Here is a 21,488-nt window from a genome sequence, read left to right as displayed (position 1 = left end):
GAACTTGTGCTCCTACTCATGAATGCACCACAGAACAGTTTTCTGGCTCTGGGATGATCCTCATGATATAAGACTGCTTTTTTGGTTCCATTTATAAAAAAACTAAATACTATTGTCAGAAGACTAATGGTAACTTGAAAAGGTTTACAGCAAGATGTTTTCTCTCTTATTAGTGCTCCCAAGTAACTCCAGCTGTTGATCTCAGTGTTCATGACTACACTTTGGGAAACTGAGAAAGTCAGCATCCATCTCTTGGGGACCAGCAAATGGAGCAGGTGGCATGGGAAACAGGATCACTGGTGGTGAAAGGGGACAGGGCACAGCACCCCCTTGGACACAGGCACAGAGGGCAAGAGAAGGCTGTACAGCAAAGCCAGGGCTGGACTGCACCAGGGGAAGCATTCAAAGGACAACCCTCACCTAAATCCAAAGCAGTTTCAGCGTGCCCACACACAGAATTTATTCTCTTCTAAGACCTCCTAATTGTTCGTGTGGTCTTGCTTTGGGGTTGTGGATTGTGGGTTTTGGGGTTTGTTTTAATCCTAGATCATAATTTTTTATTAATTCATCTCTGCAGTAGTTCCTGTATCTCCACCTCTAGTGAAAGATTACAGTTTTGACTGGATATGCACCACCAGTTAATTTCTCCACAATGTTAGCTGATCATTTATACTTTTTCATTCTTTCCTAAGGGAAATTTTAAACAAATATGCTCTTGCTCTGTGACTTACTTTCTTCAAATGTCTTGTGAAGAATTTTGCCAAAGGTTTTCCTAAAGTTACATAAATGAATCTGTAACAGAATCTGTTAGGCTTTACATTCTAACAGCCTGGAGAGGTAAGCTGCCATTTATCTTAACAGTGGTATGATAAATTTTGTATCCCTACAATTATCACATTATTCTACAGAACTTTTAGGGCACTTTCTATTAACTTACCAAGTGCTGAAGTAGAGATTCAGTGGCTTAAAATAGAACAGTAACAAGGGTAAAAACACAGTAAGAACTGGCTATCCACAAGTCCTCTTAGAAGTCTGGAAGGGATCCAGAGCCACCAATGACAGTACACAACAAATGAAATACAGTGGACAAAGATGCCAGGAATAGTAAATGTTTCATTGGGCACATGATGTAACAGATAACTTTGCAATGTTTATTTCATTGACTACTATTAAAAAAACCCTTTTGTACTAAGAATGACACCCAGTATTAGAAGAACACAGCTGAACTGCTGAGCAGTTTCCTTTAAGAGTACTCCAAAAATAAAATATAGCAGCTTGTCTCATTCTCTATGTACACTTAAGAAGAAAGATGATTACTATGCTTTAAAATAGCAAATTATTTTCACGGTGTTCTAAGGCTGTTTCTTTGTAAGTTTCATAACAGTATCCTTTTTGGAGACAACTCAATTCTCAGAGCCCAGTGATATTCACACAGTACATATTTTAAAAGATGTTGTAGTCTCTTGCAATGCTATTTTTCTCTTACCTACTGCTGTCTCACTTAGATGTCTTTTCTTTCTTCCTTCTGATAGCTGGTCAGGTGTTCCCAACACCAACTGAGATTTGGAATTAGACAAACAGCCACTGCTCCATTGTTTGACAGAAACATGTGGATTGTAGTCTGTAACAGAAAAAGCACTTATCAAGTTGAGAAATTACTTTTCATTGGTACAATGTACAGGAAATCTCAACTGCTGCACTATTTATAATAGCCCCAAACTTCTGATAGGAATCCAAATAATAACAGGACTGCAGTCAGGCACCTGGTCCAAACTGCCCCCACTTGCAGTATCCTCCTACAGCTCTGGTGGGATCATCTCAGTGCAAATTAGGGACAACCTGACACTGTGGTCTGAGAAGAAATTTTTCTTCCACCTAAAGCAGCATTCAGATACCTTCTCTGATAACCTGCTTTGTGACAAGTTTATAAACTGAACCTCTTCATGGCAGAAAATACTGATGAATGAAAAAGCTAAAACATTTTTCTTTACATACCATTGTCAGCAGATACTTTAAAGTCCCCTCCCAAAGATGAGGTATCAGCAGGTTCTCCTTTGATGTCATCCTTCCTTAATAATGTTTCAAAGTATATGTGAAGAGGAATATCTAATAAAAAAACCAGAAATCCAAAGGAATAGCATCTGTATTAGAAAGATGGCAACCTCTGAGCCAATGAATTCTGCATCATCACTGGAGCATTGATTCACCCATCACATTCAACATCATCTGTGAGCACTACTGCTAAGGACTGAAACAGACTCTGGAGGGTATTGAGTGAGAGTAAGACTGGGGTCTTCCCTCTTGACCAGCTCCTGCACAAAACCCAGCAGAGCAGAGAGCACACAGTGCACTTCTCCTGTAATGTGAAGAGGCTTTGCTTCAGCCTTTTGGGTACAAGTCATTAATGCTTTTGGAATTTGTTACTGCTGGGAGCCTAGAAGTGTTTTTAAGGTACATTCCCTCTCTGTCTCCCTGGAAAAGTCTACAGCAGGGCAATGTAATTCATTTTCTGATTGGAGTTCTGATGCAGAATTCGCCTGCCAAACATTTCAAGTGATCAGGAATCTACCCACTGCTGTAAGGCAGGGAGGCTTAAAAAAAACTATGAAAAGCCTTTCTGGAAAAAAAATACAAAAATGAAGGGAAATGTAATTGAAAAAAGTGTCAATGTAATAAGTAGGCTTGACAGTTAGCACATTCAGAATGAGAAGAGGACTGTGGGCAGGCATGAAAAGCCTTTCTGGAAAAAAAAATACAAAAATGAAGGGAAATGTAATTGAAAAAAGTGTCAATGTAATAAGTAGGCTTGACAGCTAGCACATTCAGAATGAGAAGAGGAGTATGGGCAGGCCCAAGGGTGGGCATTAAACTACATCCAGGGCATGCCAGGACAAGAACTTTCAACATTATTTTGCTAAATAAAAATAACTATTTTCTTTTCAATTTGATATGGATCTAACTTGATTGCTTTATCTCAACACCCCAAGGTTTTTGCTGTGTTTCCTACTCTGCTTCCAAGTTAAACAAAGAAGGTCTGAAAGGTGTATTAGTCACAACATTTAAGTAAAGAGAGAAGCAAAACATTTCTCCAATTTTGTTGGTCTTTTGGTTGTTTTTTGTTGATGCTGTTTTTGTTGTTGTTTTGGGGGGTTTTTTGTGTGTTTTTGTTTGTTTAGGTGTTGGTTTTGTTTGTTTTGTTTTTTAACCTGGGAAACCACCTGGGTGACCCAGATTTTTTACCATCCTGTATCTTCATTGAAAGGGCAGGAGTGCTTGTTTCAATCAATCCACAGCCTAGGTGCAGAAATACCAGAAACCCAAACTTCCTAGATACAAACTACAATTTTCCATTTATCAAGGTGCAAGTTGAAGGAGGTGCTGTTATGTTAAAGCAATACTGCAACCACTGACATATATTTAGTCAAGATCCTTGGTAATTTGAAATTTGTGAAAGAAAGACTTAGACACAGAGACAATTATGCTTCCAGAAGAGAGCACACTATGAGCCAGTCCCACTGCACTATTTACCAGATTGTCTGCAAATTATGGTTCACCTTTAAAGGAAACCACATGAAAAACCAAGGAGAGAGAACATCTGAGTCTTGAACTTGAATCCCTTCTTGCACGCATACACACAAAAAAACCCAAATTCCCAGAGTTCCAAAATGAAACAATGTATTTTTAACATACAGAGAAAATGAATGCAAAACCCTTTTCTTTTACTCTGCTGACAATTTTTATATATAAAGATGTGGGCACAGCACAAGCAGTATTTTAAGAGAAGCTATTGCTCTGGAAGGGGATAACCAAGAAATCTGCAAAGGAAAAATGAAATGGAAGTAGGCTACAACTTGGAAAATTTCTACCATGCATTTATTCACAATAATGCTTTCACATGAAAGAAAATGTCAAATAGACTTGTCTTCATGAGGAGGTAGAGACAGCAAGGTGCACAAAGTAAAGCATGAATCCCTCAAATGTGAGGGCTGCATTTGAACAGGAGATAGCAGCTCTAGTACTTCTTCCCTGTCTCAACTATTATTAGCAAGGCTCCTGGAAAAGAGAACAAATATTCCTTAAGAAATATTTTCTTGATACTGGAATGAAGCTAAAAACATTTTTCCTCCTCCATCCTGGCAAAGTGTCCAACAGTAGCCACAGCACAGTCCAAGGCTTTTTAGGCTTTTTATGATGACAAAGCTTTTTTTGAGAAAACAAAAGCTCCATGTTCTTGCTACACAGCCCAGTCTCCTTAAACAGGGAGGTAATAATGAACAAAAGGGCCACAGACCTTCCTTGAACAGATGTCTAAACCCCTGGGGTCCAGCTGTGCTGCCAGAGTCACAGGGGATGTGATAGTATGTGTAAAAGAAGAAAGATTTAGGTGGTGTTTTTCTGTCCACAACAGAGTTCTGCTGACTGGGATGTTTGCTGTTGCACTCTTGAAGTGATTGTTCCATTTCTCCTATCTGCTCCTACAATAATCTCCTCTTTAACCCATGCATGGGATGCAAACTGCCAGAGCTGAGGCTTTCTCTGGATTCCATGTCCACACTTGGGTCTTCTCTACAGGCCAGTGACAAATTCTCCAAAACCAAGCCTTTATTAATTCCTGACTTTTTTATACAAGGCTGCAGTGTCTACTCTGTCATTCTGGGAAGACAGTGGACTTGATTAAAGAGTCAAAAAGTTCCATGGAAGTCTCAGCCTCATCTCCAGAATTATTCTGTGGCAAAGAAGTGTCCCCCCCACAACAAAGAGCAACATAATTCCTGTACTGGTCAGTAAAAATAGGTTTTTCCCAAAACAAAAAAATCCCACAAAAATTCAATCCCTTCTGCTGGTAACAGCATTTAGGCTGTTATTTTGAAGTCCCAAGTACTGCCAAGTTGCACCTGCACTAATTTCAGGGCTGAGTCACAGACAACATCCTCTACATTACTGTCCAAAAAGACTAAAAGATCAGATGACAAGAAACCATAAAACTTCAAAGGTAATAAAAAAGGATGACTGTCACAAAAATAATTAGAAAACCTAAATAAAGTTTTTTAGACCTAGTCCAAAGGGCCTGAACAGAAAGTTGCTTATGAAAACAATATAACGATGGTATTCTGTTGGCAAAGCACCATCTCTAAAGGACTGACCCTGACTCAATCAGACACACCATGAGACACCCAAGCACACCTTTTCTCATGACCAGTCATTCAAGGCTGTAAGCACATTGCTGGTATGAGAAACCTAGGTGTGTTTCAAAAGTCAGGATCAAGTAAAGATTTTCATTTAGTCTAAACTCATGTATTTTGACAGTGTGAAGTATTCTGTTAAGATAACTAAGTCCTGAAAATCATTGAAAAGACAAGTCAGTCCACAACCTGTACAGCTGTCACAAGCACAAGCACTCTGTTAGGTCATGGCATTACTCACCTGAAGGGAATGATAAGACTGGATGGAAGGAAGAGTCCAGCTCTTGCACATAATCTAGGATTTTAGATTCTGTGCTGTACTCACTGCTGAAAGTGGAGGCTGGCACCACAGATGGAAACTGAGTTTTATATGGAAAGGAGGCATCTCTAGATGGAAAGGTCTGCAAGAATACACAGAAACAAAGGTCAACTTTTCCTTTCGTCATGTCCTTCAAATTAGAGCAGAACAGGAAAAATACCCAACAAATCAATAACTCAGTGAGTGACACGTTAATATGTGAATGGGAAGAATATTCCAACAATCTCCAGATAGTCTAAATATGACTTACCTTGACTTACTATGGACAACAGTGCACAATACAAGGAATACAAACTGCTCATTCAATTAGGACCAGGAAACAGCTGTCAAAGCTTTCAGATAAAATGTAACTCTTTCCAATCATTCTTTTGATCGATCCAATGACAAACAAACACCCCTTAAAATCTGATTCTAGGATAACAGGCATGTTATAAATGCACAAACAAACCTACACCAGAATAAGTATAGAGGTCTCATTCATTTATTCTCTTAGTAAGATTCTTAGCATCAGTATCTCTAGGCACCTTGAGCACACACATTTTAATGCAAGAAACTATACTGAACATTTTGAGCATACTGTGTACTTACACAAACCAAAAAGACAAAGTCTTTACCTTCTTCTAATTTAAACATCAGATAAGCAACAGAAAGAAGACATACAGCAACAAACACAGAGAGGGGATGCATTAAGAACTGATTAATAGGTAGTAAAAGGAATTGCTAGAAAGAGGAAAGGTGCAAAGCAAGATTCATGTAGCTGCTTGGGTGCAAAGCTTGTTTAAGTATGGAAGGTAAAATGATGGATGGATAGAACCAGTAGATGTGAGGTAGCAGGACTGAGGCAAAAGGCAGAGTAAAAATGGGCAGGAATAAGCAGCAGAGTGCAGGCCACAGACTGAGCTCTGAAAGACAGAAGGAAAGAATTAAATGTGATGATATGAGACAGCAGCAAATAGTGGTCTGTGCTTCTGAATGTGCTACAAAGAGCACTTCAGGGAAATAATGTGGCATAAGCTACTTTCTTACTGGATACTTGTGGTAGTTACCCCAAAGATTAGAGGCTTCTATAGGTTTCTGATACTTTGTCAAATGCTGCAGATCCTGCAAATGGGAATGGAGAGAAAGGGACACTGGAGTACTTAGGGGGAATCTCAAGCCTATCACTGCACCATCAATCACATTTATCAACCCATGGGAAACAGTTCCAGTGTCAAAAACTGTAAGAATGAATGACATTTTCTTAGGACTTTTTATGGAAACATGTAACATCAAAGGTGAGACTCAAAGAACATTACTTGCATTTTCTGTATTTCTGCTTTCTGAATGAAAGACAACTCTTTCTCCTGTCTGAAATATTCCAGGCTGCACTTCAGCACTGGCATTCATGAATTAGTGATGCAGGGATGGTATCTACCACATAAAATTTCCTGCACTTAGTCAAAGCAGTCCTTTTGCCACGTGGCATAAATATTCACAACCCACATTACCTCAGAAAATATTACATTAAGAAATTCCCCTTTCTTTTGAGTTACTGAGTTTTCTATGCTGGTACTGTATCTCAGAAACTACTAAAATCAAGTAATCACATTATGATGCTTGAGCAGAGAACACAATGATGGGGAGGGGAGGTTCTTGTATTTAACTTTTTTTTGCCCCAGGAAAAAATTAGCAGTCCTAAATCCACCTTGATCTCCATACACAGGTGTAAGCAATTGGAAAGAATTATTTCCTAGCCCAGGACTCCTTCAAATCAATGTTCTGTTATTTTCCTGTGACAGACACATGGGACTTTTCATGTGTTAAACTTTAAATATCCATGAAGTGTTGGCAGAACTGGGTCCTGTGTTTGGAAACACTAGAGGGATAAATGCTAAAGTGAACTTAATGTTTCCCATTATATGGAACATTACACTAAAGCTTAAAGAGCTTTTAGGTAATTGCTCTACGTCAATGCACTAAGGACTTGCTTTTCAAAAATGTACAAAAGCATATTGCTTGTTGATATTTGGGTTTTAGAAATTAAGTAATTTACTAAATCTCTACTCTTTAAGCTGCAACAGCATCACTTCTGCCTGTCCTTTATTTGATAACAGAAGTGAAAACTTGCTCTACCTCAATGCACTAAAGACTTGCTTTTCAAAAATGTACAAAAACATATTGCTTGTTGATATTTGGGTTTTAGAAATTAAGTAATTTACTAAATCTCTACTCTTTAAGCTGCAACAGCATCACTTCTGCCTGTCCTTTTTTTTGTTAATATAAGTGAATCACATTACAGTAGATAAATCTTTCACTCATTGTTTAAAAAGAATTTCCCAAAAACTAATCAGTAAAATTACCTAGAAAGTATATAGATAAGACCAAGACATTCTGACATCCAGACCTATAGTCCTTACTCACTTTTTCTTGCTTTAATTCACTTCACCCAAACACATCCAGATCATTACTGCTGAGTCAGTTCAAAAACATGCATACATGGTCCAACAACCTCACAGGCAAAATCCATTTTGAAACTATACTAAAATCCATTTGCCAATATCAGTAAGTGGAGAATTCTTCTCTTCAACTTGCCTGTGGTGGGAATTACAAAACCTTAAGCCTGAATTTGTGCCTTGAATGCTCTGGCATCAACACTGATGAAATCTTCATTAAGCCAGTTTGTAATCCAAAAGAAAATACAAACTTCATAGAAGGAAGAGCAATTTTATTTAAATGCCTGTGAAGCTACTAGGGAAAAAAAGCTAAGAAATTTGTCAATGTCTGTGTTCCTAGCTACCAGATCTGGTTTAAGATTCTGATGGAGTAGTCTTCCACTGGAAAATGCTGAATTAGTAAAATCATGATGTTTCTCAGAAATGCTGAATTAATAAACTCTTGATGAAAAAAATTCAGAAGCCCATAGCACTGGAATTAAAGTATTTCACTCAAAGAAAGTGATTCAATTTTTATGGAAATAAAATGGAAGAATTGTTTATTGGAAAACTAAACTCTTCCTGCTTCCAATTCCAAACAGAATACAGTCTACAAACCAACTGCCTTACACAGCAGTCAATTATTGAAACTTTACACAGCAACAAAAAAAAAATCCACCACAACCCAGCTGAAAACAAGCCCACATGGCTGAATCCATTCAGGCACTGACACAGAACACCATGGCACACAGCTTTCAGGAGACAGGCCCCTACAGCAAACCTGACCATGCCAACCCTTCAGAAAGCAAGAGAGATGACAAAACTCTTATAAATCTTCCCCTTTCCCCTTGCTATACCACACCTTGCACATCTCCTGAAACATTTTTCTTCATTACTGAAATACAAAACTTCATGCTTCCTGAGCTCAAGCAGATATGAAGGATAATATTACACAAAATTCATTGTATTAGAGAAAATTCACTGTATTTAAGAGGAAGTGAGGAGTGTGCAAGCTTTAAATATTCAAGTAAAATAGCAGCTCTGGTCTAAACTTATGAAACTTATGAAATGGAATGGTGTCAACCAACAGACTCTAATTCTCTAGAGTAATATGAATTTTGAACTGGGATTTTTCCTCCTTAGTACTGCTTTATTGGGTTACAGAAAACATAGAGAGTGATTAATTTTGATACTCAAAACAATTCTTGTGCTTGCTTGTGACAGACTGATGCATAAAGTAGAATTGGCTCATGCCTCTGTTCTTGAAGGGTCAGAAGGCAGAACTCTACTGGCCATCCCATCCTTCTGCAGAGAAAAAAGTGTGAGTTTATGAAACATGACATAACTGAAAGGAGAAATGTTTTGTCCTCCCAGTTAAAAAACTGTGAAGTGAATTCTCATTTTGTGGTTTCAGCTACTGATCACTAAAACTCCTACCAGTTCTGGAAACATGCCCAAATGTAACAGCACAGAGAGCCACAGTTCAATTATGCCACTGTGTCTGAATCCAGGAAGGTAATTAAATTAATTCAAATACACTCTGCTGAATACCTGTCACATCTGCTCCTGATTACTCTTATTAAGCCCAAAAAGGCAAGGAAAAATGCATTTATTCTCTCTACAAACACACTCTCAGGAGTTTTCAGGGATATCAAAGAAGAGCTATCTCCCTCGATATTAAAAACTGTTCTTCAGTAAATGGGTAGCAGAGATTTAACTATGGGCCTCAAGAGAACCTCTGTGTGGGTGGCTGACAGCTCACCTTTGAACACCAAACACCAAACACATCACACACTGACTCAACACCCTGCTCTGAGCAGAGCTGTGCCCCTCTGGCAGAACACACAGCTCCATGAAACCTTGTGCTTCACAGTGGAAATGTGCACGTCTCAAGTGCAGAGTGCTTTTGGGCAACACACAATACACAGACACTGAAAGGTTAATCTGAAAGCCCCCAAGAGCTTCTTTCTTATCAACAGGTAGTGGGAAAGAGGGTGGGAAAAGCATCTAAGGCATCCCTGCATGGGAAGGTGCACAACAGATGGTGCTGACACACACACACACATCCCTGCCACGTGTCAGACCCTCCCCTCCAAATGAAGTTTTTCTAGAAGTCAAATGGATGTGCTTTCCCATGCATGTCAGACACAGGGATGCAAGCTGCCCCAGGATGTAAAATTCACCCGCCTTGGCCCCTCTAAAGTTGCCAATAAACTGGCAGATCCTATGGCAGAGATCAGGTTTTTTCCAGGAAGAGAGGGAGAGTTTCATAAAACACTAATGAAAACTTACTCAGCATCCAACTTGTCACAAATTCAGATTTTTTGGTCAGTATCCTACAAGGAGTGATAATTTCTACTGTTCCCAGATATCACCCACCTCTCCTAAGCATACATGGAGTTTAGTTTCTTTAATCCTGCAATAAGCAATGACTTTCACCTGCCCTGTAGAAGTGCATGCTGTCTTTTACATCCTGAAACAAAGTTGTTTTGTTCAACTAGAAAATCGATTGAAAAATCAAGGTTCGTGCTCAATCTTTGACCAGTTAAACCAAAAGAAAGATATATTAATCTACAGGGATATCTTTCTTCTAAAAAACATCAGAAATTAAGAGTAGATGTGATCAGTAAAACACCACAGAAATGTCAGCACACTAAAGGTGCAAGACTGTGGAAAGCATGAAGGTTTTTCATTCTGACAAAAAAAAAGAGACAGAATTCACAAGCTCACTGGCTTGCCACAAACCTCAAAGGATGGATCTAGTTCTACTGGCAGTATCACAGACTTGCAAAGATAGAGGTGTTTGTCCCCTTCCTTTCTGCCTTCATGCCTCCCTCCCTCAGACAGAAGTCTTGTCACACATTCAGAACAGCTGAATGTGTATGAGAAACTTTTTTTGCCACTCAGTTTTCATTGCTTTTTAACTAACAGAAGGCCTTCTTTTTTAACTTCCAGGGTTAAAGCAACAATTCAATTAACTATTATTTTCACCTACAAACTTGGTAACCAAGGGATTCTCCTTCCCAGACCACAAGACTGACATATTTACAGAGGTATCACACCACGTGCACTGAACCAGTTTGCAGGAGACTTGGCAACAAAACAACATTTTTTCAGAAGTCAGCAATGCCAGGAAACTATGCTGAAGCAGGTGGTGGAGCCAGTATCTAGGGATACCAAGGAAGAGGATGACAACCAGTAGACTCCACTCAGTACAACTTCTTTCCTCCCAGGTACAGACCCCTAGCAAATAGCAGACATTTAGCAAGTCAGATAAAGGCTATGCATGCTGGATATAATACAAATGATATGTGTATATATGTGTATTATATATAAATAAAAATATATACACACTCTTTCCAAAAACCTGAAAATGAACAAGAGTTGGGGAAAGACCCACATGTATTTATCAAGTGGCATCAACAAAAAATACCACTGGCACTAGACATGGACTGGGAATGCTCCTGAACACAGAAATCATAGAACCAGCATGAGATTTAAATCAAAATAAGAAACTCATACCCTACAATTTAAATACTTCTCTCCTGTCTGCCTTGGAGCCTTCTGGAGAAGCACTCACTTTTTTTTTTTTTACTTTTTTTTTTCAAACCACTAAATGAAAGCAGATATTCTTCTGTTCTTACTTAAATCCCAATTGAGACTGCAGAGAAGAAAATGGCAATATGCAACTGCAAGAGTTGGAAATGTTATACCAACTGTTTGCCTGTAGTATCCAAAATGTAAGCTTTTGCACCTCAATTCCCAACTTTCAGGATGCTGGCACCTTTGTAAATTTGAATTCCATTTTCTCCACATGCCTCAGTCCTCACTAGCAACTCTTTCTCCAGCAGGTGGAATGCAATTACAACGAGAATTTTAAGATTAAAAAACCCCACCATGCTCTACAACTCTACAAAGAAACAGACAGGGACAAAATTGATAGTACTCCAATCTCATTTGAATTCCATTTTCTCCACATGCCTCAGTCCTCACTAGCAACTCTTTCTCCAGCAGGTGGAATGCAATTACAATGAGAATTTTAAGATTAAAAAACTCTACAACTCTACAAAGAAACAGGGACAAAATTGATATTACTCCAATCTCACTGCTCTATTGTCTCTTACCTTTATTTAGAGCTATATAAAGGTTTTATAGATTAAAAGTCTACATAGCATCAATGACATCTCTTGGCAAAACATGACTTGAAAAAAGTGGAATTAATATCCTTTGTTAGGATATTAAATGAGAAACTAACAAAATACATTGGCAAAACAAAATCTTTGTTATTAAAAAATCCTGTGGGAAGTCACACAGATAAAATAGCAAAAAAGAAAACATCAGGACCTATCAGCTAAGCAAACTTCTCTGAGAGTTTCTGACTAGTACAACACTTGTCTGCTTTTAAAACTTTTAGTATGTCACAGATAATTTAGTTCCTTCAAGTGCAGACAAAAAAATAGCAGGGGACAGAATTACAATTTTCCTCACTACAGGAAAAGCATTTGCAGAAGCACAAGGCATTAGACTGGAGAATGGGGGAGAAAGGCAGTTATAAATTCAACATTCAATAACCACTGAGAAATGATTCAATAGGTGTTGGTGTCTTACAGTCCTGACACTGATCTGCTACTTACAGACTTCCTGGGTTTTAATGTTTAGATACTTTTGACCTTCTTTCTTAGCATTAAAACTACATGACACACATTTTATAGGAGGAGACAATGACCCAGATGTTTTGACTTGCCAGCTGTAACAATGCAAACGAGGGGCAGATCCAACATTTTGAACACTCCACTCTAAGACTTCCAACTCCCACCTGCAAACTTTGTCTCCTACTAGAACACACCTGCAGCTTACTCCTTTGTGCTGTTCTGCATGCAAGTTTTACCATTCATTCATTCATGCAAAGGTTCATGCTGGAGAAATGCACCACTACAATTGTGTCCTCTAGACTGAAGCACAGACTGCAATCCCAGGGTTTGTTGTGCATGACTCACAATCAAAAAATGGCCTAAGCTCTCACAAAGCTGTTTAGATAAAGAAGAAAGACACAAAACAGATCCCAGGGCCAAATGATGACTCAGGGATCATCTTGTGGTACTTAGTTATTCGGAATTACAGGACCAGCGGATTTGGCCCCAAAGGCTGTTTCAAGTTCCTGAGGATATTGGATGGTGGCAGATAAACCAAACACTCTGCATCCTGTTTTATTTATCTGAGGTCTATCTTGCCAGTCTGGAAGGTCTTCTAGAGTTTCACAGACTTCTGCATTTTCTTTTAGATACTACCCTGTGTAAGCATCATTTAACTAGCACAGCAGGGGAAGGTGCAGTCCTTTTCAGAAAAGAAACAGCAGAGGACAATATAGGGCATCTCTCCACAGGCAACAGAGGCTTCTAGGTCATGCACACTCACTGTAAATGTATGTGGCATGGCAGTAGATAAGAGAAAAAATGTGGCTGCCTTCCCAGTGCCCTTATGAACTAACAGATGGCATTGCAATTCACAGTTTCATACTCTACTTTTCCTAACATGGATGTTAGGGGGGTGAGGGGGGAGAATGAGCTTCCCAAATGAATCTGAAGAGATGTGAGGGATGACACTCTGAATGCCAGTCACGTGCACAAAGGGTACAACCAGTCATTGCAATGAAAACCCAACTGCAAATTCCTCAAAGCTATCCCAGCATTTCTTAATGTTCCACACATACAGGTCTGCATTTTACTGTGATTCTCTGGTCGTGATTCTTTAGTAACCATCTTGCTCAAATTACTCTGCAGAGCAACATCTTCCCTCAGCACTGCCAGGCACTGCTCACTGGCTGCTCAAATCAGGCACCACCAGGAGCTGCAACATTCAGGAGATTCAGTTTGCTCCTCTGATTTTGGCAAGCTGGAATTTGCCACATAATTCCACATCTGCTGCAAGACTCCCAGCTCGTTTTCAGGCCAGTGATGTTAAAGAAATGGGGGTTCTCACAGATTGTGGCACCAGGGGTTACATAAATATGTTAAATTTGAGGAAATATGGGAGAGGCACTTGCTACAGAAGGCACACTAATGTTACATTAAAAATCCAACTATTTCCTATATGCTAAGAAGTTACTCATTTTTTCTGTGAAAGACCAGAGGAAATTTGCTGGATTACTCTGGGAAATATAAATACAGAGAAAACTAGATATCAATCCCAGAAACCATTCCCCATTTTGCATCTTTACCCTTAAACATCTGCCTAATCTAGAAGCCAGCCTGGGCTGATGGCCAGTGCTCTTTCATTACAGGATGAGCAATCTCATCAACAGCTGGGTAACCAACTGTAGCAAGTGCAGGACTAAGAAAGTGACAGAGCCTGTTAGAGTAAGATTTGTTGAATGAAATGATACACTGCTGATGATTCTTAATTTAAAACATTGATACTGACTTAGGTTTGATTGTCAGAATGTGCTGGAAATGTCCAGTCTAATTTTATCACTTACTTCCTCAGCAGAATCCCTGATTCTTTGTTTTCAACCAACACTGTGTGAGAGGCTTTGTTCCCTGCTTTACCTTAATTTTCAAAACTTAACTGAGTTTGGCACTTGCATGATGACTGAAGCTGACAAGTCAATTGCTGCCATAATTTCTTATTTTCTCAAGGAGCAAGAGCTACAGAATGTATCTGTAGCCCATGATGTAGTTCTCTACATTGCCTCTTTGCTAACTTTCCCATAGAAAAGACATTCAAAAAGCAGAGTCTAAACACAGAGTTTTGAGCTGCATTGCCTCTTTGCTAACTTTCCCATAGAAAAGACATTCAAAAGCAGAGCCTAAACACAGAGCTTTGAGCTCAGAGCTGCAGTAAGCATAAATAGCATTCCCTACAGGACAGTGTTTTACCCCACTGTCTTGGGGACATCTCTGCATTTTGGTACAGAGACATTCAAGCTGGGTTAATATATGGCACCAGAGATGTCAAGAGTATGGAGCAGACACACAGTTGCACAGTTTTGAGCTGAGAGCTGCAGTAAGCATAAATAGCATTCCCTACAGGACAGTTTTACCCCACTGTCTTTGGGACATCTCTGCATTTTGGTACAGTGATACTCAAGCTAGGTTAATATAAGGCACCAGTCAAGAGTATGGAGCAGACACAGCTGCATCAGCTCTGATACTTGAAGCCTTAACTAGTAACCTAAAAATGTACTTTTTGCTTCCAGTCTACAGACAAAGATTAATTATAAATCTTTCTTTGCAGCCTACAAGGCAAGGTAAACTATCAAGCATGCAGAGCAGCTAAGCTCTGTATCTGGCTGAAGGTAAAAATGTAAGCTCTGCCTTGAACTCCTGCTGTCAGGCTACAGACATGGAGTTTCTGATCACAAGCCTTTACTGATATTCTCAGAACTTCACTAAACAGCTCACTTCTCAGAACACAGAGACACAGGCAGTGCTTGTAGAAATATGAAATACTTGAACCTGCAAGACAAGAGGCTTCCAGAAAGCCCTGCTATTTAGGAACTGCATCTGGAGTGAAAACCCTTCATGTTTAAGACAAAGGAAGGGAAAGTCCTCGAGTCCCTTGCTAAGGAGCTCTCTCCACAGCTGCAAGAAGCAGTTGGAGCCACAGCATAAGGTCTCCAACCTCTGTGACAGAATTGCAGGGCAAACAGTAAGTCCAAGCCACAACAGCCTCCTTGGTCAATGCAAGGAAGATGAAAAGGCTAACTAGAAGGCAGAGCTCCCAGCCCCACTCACCATCCCCCTGGCCCAAACCTTCCAGGCAGGCTGCCAAGTCTTTAAGCCCCACTGCCAGGAAGCTGGGAACTCAAATGAAAAAGAAATTGGACAGTTTTTCCATAAAGCATCTTGCTAAAACTAGGACACCTCTGCCATTCTGCAGAGAATGCTGAATCAGCACAGAACATCCTTGCATGGGAAATTGCTCCCCAGACCACTGGCACACTTAGTAAATCCTAGACAGTTAGCTGAGGAGACTTGGAGATTTCCCTCAATACTACATTGAAAAAGTAAAATCAAGAAATTAAAACCTCTTGAGATTAGAACTGCTCTGAAGAATGAGTTCATACTGTCTCTGCTCCCAAATTACTGTTTCTTTAAGCACCACAGCTAAACTCATTATATATTCTTACCAGCAATATGCTATTAATATCAGATGTGACCAGATACACATTGTCTAGTTCAGGACAAGGCTTTTTTTCCATTTAAAAATATTAATTCCTCTGTAACGCAGAAAGTTCTAGGAGTTCTAAAGCACTCTTTAATTGTCATGAAAAAGGCAATATAACTAATGAGAAACAGCAAAAATGGAAACAAGATTAAGATATTGCAATTCAATTTCCTAGAAAATAATGTGCCACCAGCTGTGTAAGCTTTCCTGTCGCTAAAACAAATATTCTGAAAACAAGCAGGCAGATGCTTTACACTGTAGCCTGTCTCCTCAGCAGTCAGGCCTCCAAAAGAACTCTCAAGTTGTCTCTTAGATTGTACAAGGGCTTTAGAGACAGCCATAGAACACACTGATTTGATAAGCAGGACTCTGAGCTATCTTTAATTTTTATGTTTAACTCATTAACTGTGAGCTCCTGCAGACACATGCAGTACTGCCACCACACACACTCTGTGGTCCCTGAACACAACAAATAACAGCACAATGTGCACCCTTGCTCTAGCACACCAGACAAGACACATGCTGACTCCAGCAGCTGGACTCTTGGGTTTTCTCTCCCAAGCAGAGAGGCAAGGGCCTACCTGCTGATTCCAGTGACAGGCACTGTGCATTCTGTAGAGTTTCCTCTTCTGGAAACTATGAAGTGGCCTTGTTCGGGCAGATGTGCTCACATTAGTCACAGAGACAGATCTGAGCCTTGTCCTGTCTCTTCTTCTTTTCTTGATGTGCTGATGGTCAAGCAGCCAGCTGCTTGAAGAGGACACCTCTCTATTGTCTGAAGCTCTGCAGTTTCATGAATAATGAGGAGAGGAAATACAAAACATCAGATATGCTCCACATGCACAGGCCAAGATTTCACACACAGATTAGCAGTAGCTATCTAATTCTAAGAGAACTTCATAAACACCACAAGGTTTTAGCATGCTGTTTCACACAATTGTGTATGTGCTCAGTTTGCTAGTTAATTACTTTCATGTCAGGTCAGGAAAGGGAGCTTATCATTCTTCTTCACCTTTGTGCTCATGGAAACAAATGTCAAAATGAAGCTAAGCCCTCAAGCATATATTGAGTTTTGTTTTTTACAAATGCAAGAACTCTCTAATATTTTTAACACATATGAGTTTCAAGTTACAATTAATATTTCCCTTCATACTGATGTTCCATTCAAGACAGCAGTCATGCTAACATAAAGGAGACCCAGAGTTCTGTCCTAATACTTTAAAGACGTTCTGGTTTTGCTCAAGAACTGAAACCTAGGTAAAGCTTTGCAAAGAACTGATCATTCAGCACAGGGTTGCAACTCACTCTGAAGCAGTTGTATCAAAATTAGGAACTCTCCAACTTCAAGTGCAGAGAGTCAAAATCAAGTGCAAAGATGTGGCCAAAAGCAGTAGAAGCCCCTGCATGTATGTGTAGCACAACCTCACACCATTCTCACCAACCTAGAGCCTGTCTGGTGACCAGAATAGGCAACACCACCAGGTAAGAATTTAAAACACTCTCCCATTGGGGTGGGAATGACTCAATGGGAAGACTGAACTTCCCTGCTATAGGTATTCCTGATTTTATTTATATTTGATTTATATCAACATCTGCCTGCAAAGTTAAAGGCTTGCTGCAAAAAGCCCTCCAGTGTGCTTTTATTTTTACAATACTGAAGACCTTGATGACAGCTCTGGACTGTCTGAACAGTGCAACTACACAAGGTATTTTGGCCTTGGTTCATAACAGGTCATCTATCTGCACAAATGATTATTTCGTCTTATGACAAGTCACAGTTTTATTAGTAAAGTTATGACACAATAGAACATGAAAATGAATTTATTACAAGGACACTTATAAATCTTTTTTGACAGGTGATATTCTTTCACCAGTACATTTTTATTACATGAAAAGGCTTGTAATGGAAGTGTGATTAAACACCATCCCATGCTGTGTTGGAGTGGTAACAAGGCTTTACAGGCTTGAATTTGAGCTGTTTTCCTGACACAGCAATATAATCCAATAAGCAACACAGACACACGAAAACAACATGCTAATTAACAGAGGGATTGTACAAAGCATTTAGAGGAACATACCAGGAAGTGCCAAGAAAAAGCCCAAAATACTAAGGCATGACATTCTTAATGTTAACACTGCATTTTTAAGGCTTGAGAAAGAAATACAAGGTTTACAGTCCATGGAAAAGATTTCTTAAAATACTCTCTCTGGATTCTCAAAAACATTTTCTAAGTCAGATGGTCCCAAGCTCAACTTGTGGATTTCCACATACCTCTCCCTTAAATGAGAGACAGCTTAGACAGATAAATTAGAACAAAAAGCTCCTCAGCCTGGCTCTTTAACTTCTGTGATTTCTGCCTTTGTTCTGGTGCTCTGCCAAGGCCCTTGGTAGTTTCTCTGCAGTCTCTGACATCTGCTGTATTTACCCTCCTGTGCCTTGCAGCATTGCACCACTCCAGTTTCAGATGAAGAGATCTCATCTTCGTGGCCTGGAGCTCTTGGCAGTGGGGTTTTCCTGCCACTTGTGTAAAAGGTTTCCCAATGAAGCTCTCAGCTACCCATCTGGTTTGATCTTAGTCTGAGTATTTTTCAAAATGTGATTCTACAGAAGAGCAAAATGAACCACGGCCAGATGTGAAAGTCATAAATTTGCTAGAAAGCTCCTTTCAAAGTTCATAGGTTTGCCTTTTTTGCTCCTAACCTTACTTCAAGATGCAAGCCTGCACAGCAAGCCATCAGACAGGCACTATTTTTCCTAAAGAATTAAATTTTTCCTTCCTCTCCCTTCATAAGAAAGTGGGTATCACTAGCTTAGGGAACTGCTTCTGGGAGCATCTACTTTCATGCAATGCTTTGGGCTAATCTTGGCACCTAGATTCAACTGAGCAAGGAAAAGCAACGCAAAAAAAACAAAAAGAAAAAGAAGGCACTAATGTAATTAGGCCTTGACAGATGGCAATTCAAGGTTACCCACATTCAGTCAAGCAGGAACTGTCCAAGCACCTCCACTTCCACTGCAAACAGCCCGTGTAACCAACTGTAGTGCAACCCCACAATTACCAACCCCAGAGCTTCTCGTGTTTTAACCTACTTTAAAATGGAAAATTGTGGTTTTCACATCAACAGCCTACAACTAATTTCAAGAACTTACTTAAGTGAAAATTGCTATCATCTGTTTTTCCTCCCTCTCAAAAATAAAATAATCCCCTTATTTTCCATTTGATTTTGATTTCTGCTTTCTGAAATACTGAATACAGTCAAAATGAACTCTAGAAAAAGCAAGGAGAGAAGCAGCTAAGAATTAAGTTAACTGTAGCAAGTTAATAATTAAGTTAATTCAATTAATTGAACACACAGCTACTACAACAAAATACTACCAAAAACCTGAAACACACTCAAGAAACCTCAAGAAGTAGGAGGCAGTAAATTTCCCTGCAGGATTCTCATGATAACCACTCTATTTCATGCATCTTTAATGAACAGTATTTACTGGCAGATTTTAAAACACTTCATAAGCAGAAAAAATTTAAATGAACTGTTTAACTCATGTTTAAGACAGCATGTAGAAAGCCCTAAAATATCTCAGAGTCCCTTCCAACACCTAAATCGCCAAACTCCAGTTTAGAGCTATGGCACTGAGACAATCTTCCAAGTCCTAACATTTGTCTTTGGACTTTTTTAGGGCATGAGTAGAAAACAACCAAGCTTAGAAAGTGGTCCATAAGCAAACAATGTGCTACTCATAAAATGGAAAGACTAACTTTGGACTAATAAATAAGAAGAGAATTGGCCTGAAGTTACATCATTAGTCTCTCATCATGAAGTTAACTTCATACACTCCTAAAAACATTTTTAAAATCAAGAATTCTTCCTCATATGTCTCATGAAAAAGTCAGATTCAAGACAGGCTAAATTACTCTCTTCTTCCACACACCCATCTCTACTAGCAACTTCTATTTCAGGGCTATTTTTAGTCCACAACTGAGAGGAACCTTTTGATCTTCTCCTACATCATCTATAAACAACTGATACACCAGGAGCAGGGATGTCACAAGCCAGGACCCCTTCATCCCTAAATTTAGGGCAGAATCACACAATCACTGTGGAACAGAAGGCAGCTAAAGAAGCTGCCCATCCAAGCTGCTCACTGTAATCTCTTTGTGGGAGGCTCCAGCCTCTGCAGCAAAGCTGCAACAGACGGTGTGGCCAGCTCTTCTTGGAGTCAGGAGCCAGGGAATTATGTTCTGCAGCACACTCTGCCACAAACACCCCAGTTCTAGTTGGAAACAGTTTCTTCATCCACCTGATCCTAATTAAGACTTGTGAATAACAGCATCCTCAAAAATCACATTACAAGTATCTCAGGAGAAATATCCAACACATCTAGACCTTTTGTAATTGTATTCAATTACCTTAATGTTGCTTTGAAACTAATACGTATTACAGCCTGTACTGTACTTAAAATCTTTGAATAAAAGAGAGAATTACCTAGCAGTATGGACTAGCACTGAGAAACATTTTTCTAAAATATTAATTTCGACCTACAGTCATTCTGGAAGGTATGTCCATCCAGAACAAAATACTTTGAATGGAGAATAGCATCTCCAAATTCCTGAAAATGTGGGTGGCAAAGATAAATTTGGCCTTTTATTGAAGACTGATCTGCTTAAAATTAATGAAGTTACCACCCTGACACTGACCCCTGCTGAGACACGTGACATTGCTTATGTTCTACTAATCTACTAAGTTTGTCAGTTTTCCAGAAAAAAAGCTGCACTTGTTATGACAGAATGCATCGAGTTTCAAACAATCACAATAAATGTGATCATATATTCTTTCACTACTTCACAGATTCATCTTCCAAGTACTTAAAGAGTTATAGTGACTGTACATTTATATCTTTAAGAACAACACAAAACCCTACTGTTTTCAACTTTACAATCAAGACTTGACTTCTCTTGAAGCCTGCAGAAAGCAACTCCTTTTTCCTTATTTAATATTGTAATGATTATTAGTTCCATATAGATAACTTTACCAAAGTTATCCCACCTGAAGGAGATACCATTGACCAGCTGTCTGTGTCTACAGGTCTTGGATGAAAGAGATGAAGAAGCTGGAGACAGATTGAGTGGAGCAATTAGGCTGCTGATGATTTCACTTAGTTGTGCACTCTGGAAAAAAAATTAAAATTAAAGGTAGTCAGACTTATCCAGACTAAACAACTAAAAGGTGCTGGGTTCTTGTTTTCCTACTTAGGATTTCAGTCGAGTACATGATGGAATAATCATATTTAGTTTCTTCTTGTGAATAACTGTGAAAAATTGTGGTTTTCTTTCACAATTATTACGTTCAACCCTACCAAAACCCAAATAAAACACCAACAAAAGACCAACACAACCCTGAGCATTG

General features: G+C 39.2%; 1 protein-coding gene across 7 annotated transcripts in view; it reads right to left on the bottom strand.

Annotated features, from left to right (window-relative positions):
* The window catches only part of KANSL1L (KAT8 regulatory NSL complex subunit 1 like), a 63,475-nt gene that overhangs the window by 12,922 nt on the left and 29,065 nt on the right, over positions 1-21,488 (bottom strand). For all 7 annotated transcript variants that reach the window (XR_005629753.1, XM_039728784.1, XM_039728788.1 and 4 more), the window contains 5 exons: positions 21,129-21,250; positions 16,661-16,862; positions 5,425-5,584; positions 1,996-2,106; positions 1,487-1,621 (listed from right to left, as the gene is read on the bottom strand). Coding sequence is in view for 6 of the 7 variants with exons in the window: in XM_039728784.1 (XP_039584718.1) it covers positions 1,487-1,621; positions 1,996-2,106; positions 5,425-5,584; positions 16,661-16,862; positions 21,129-21,250 (730 nt within the window). In the remaining variant the exon portion in view is untranslated. The remainder of the gene's footprint in view (positions 1-1,486; positions 1,622-1,995; positions 2,107-5,424; positions 5,585-16,660; positions 16,863-21,128; positions 21,251-21,488) is intronic.

Source organism: Passer montanus, unplaced genomic scaffold (genome assembly GCF_014805655.1).
Source record: "Passer montanus isolate IOZ18808 unplaced genomic scaffold, ASM1480565v1 scaffold66, whole genome shotgun sequence".
Taxonomy (NCBI): Eukaryota; Metazoa; Chordata; class Aves; order Passeriformes; family Passeridae; genus Passer; species Passer montanus.
This window is presented reverse-complemented; position numbering and strand designations above follow the sequence as displayed.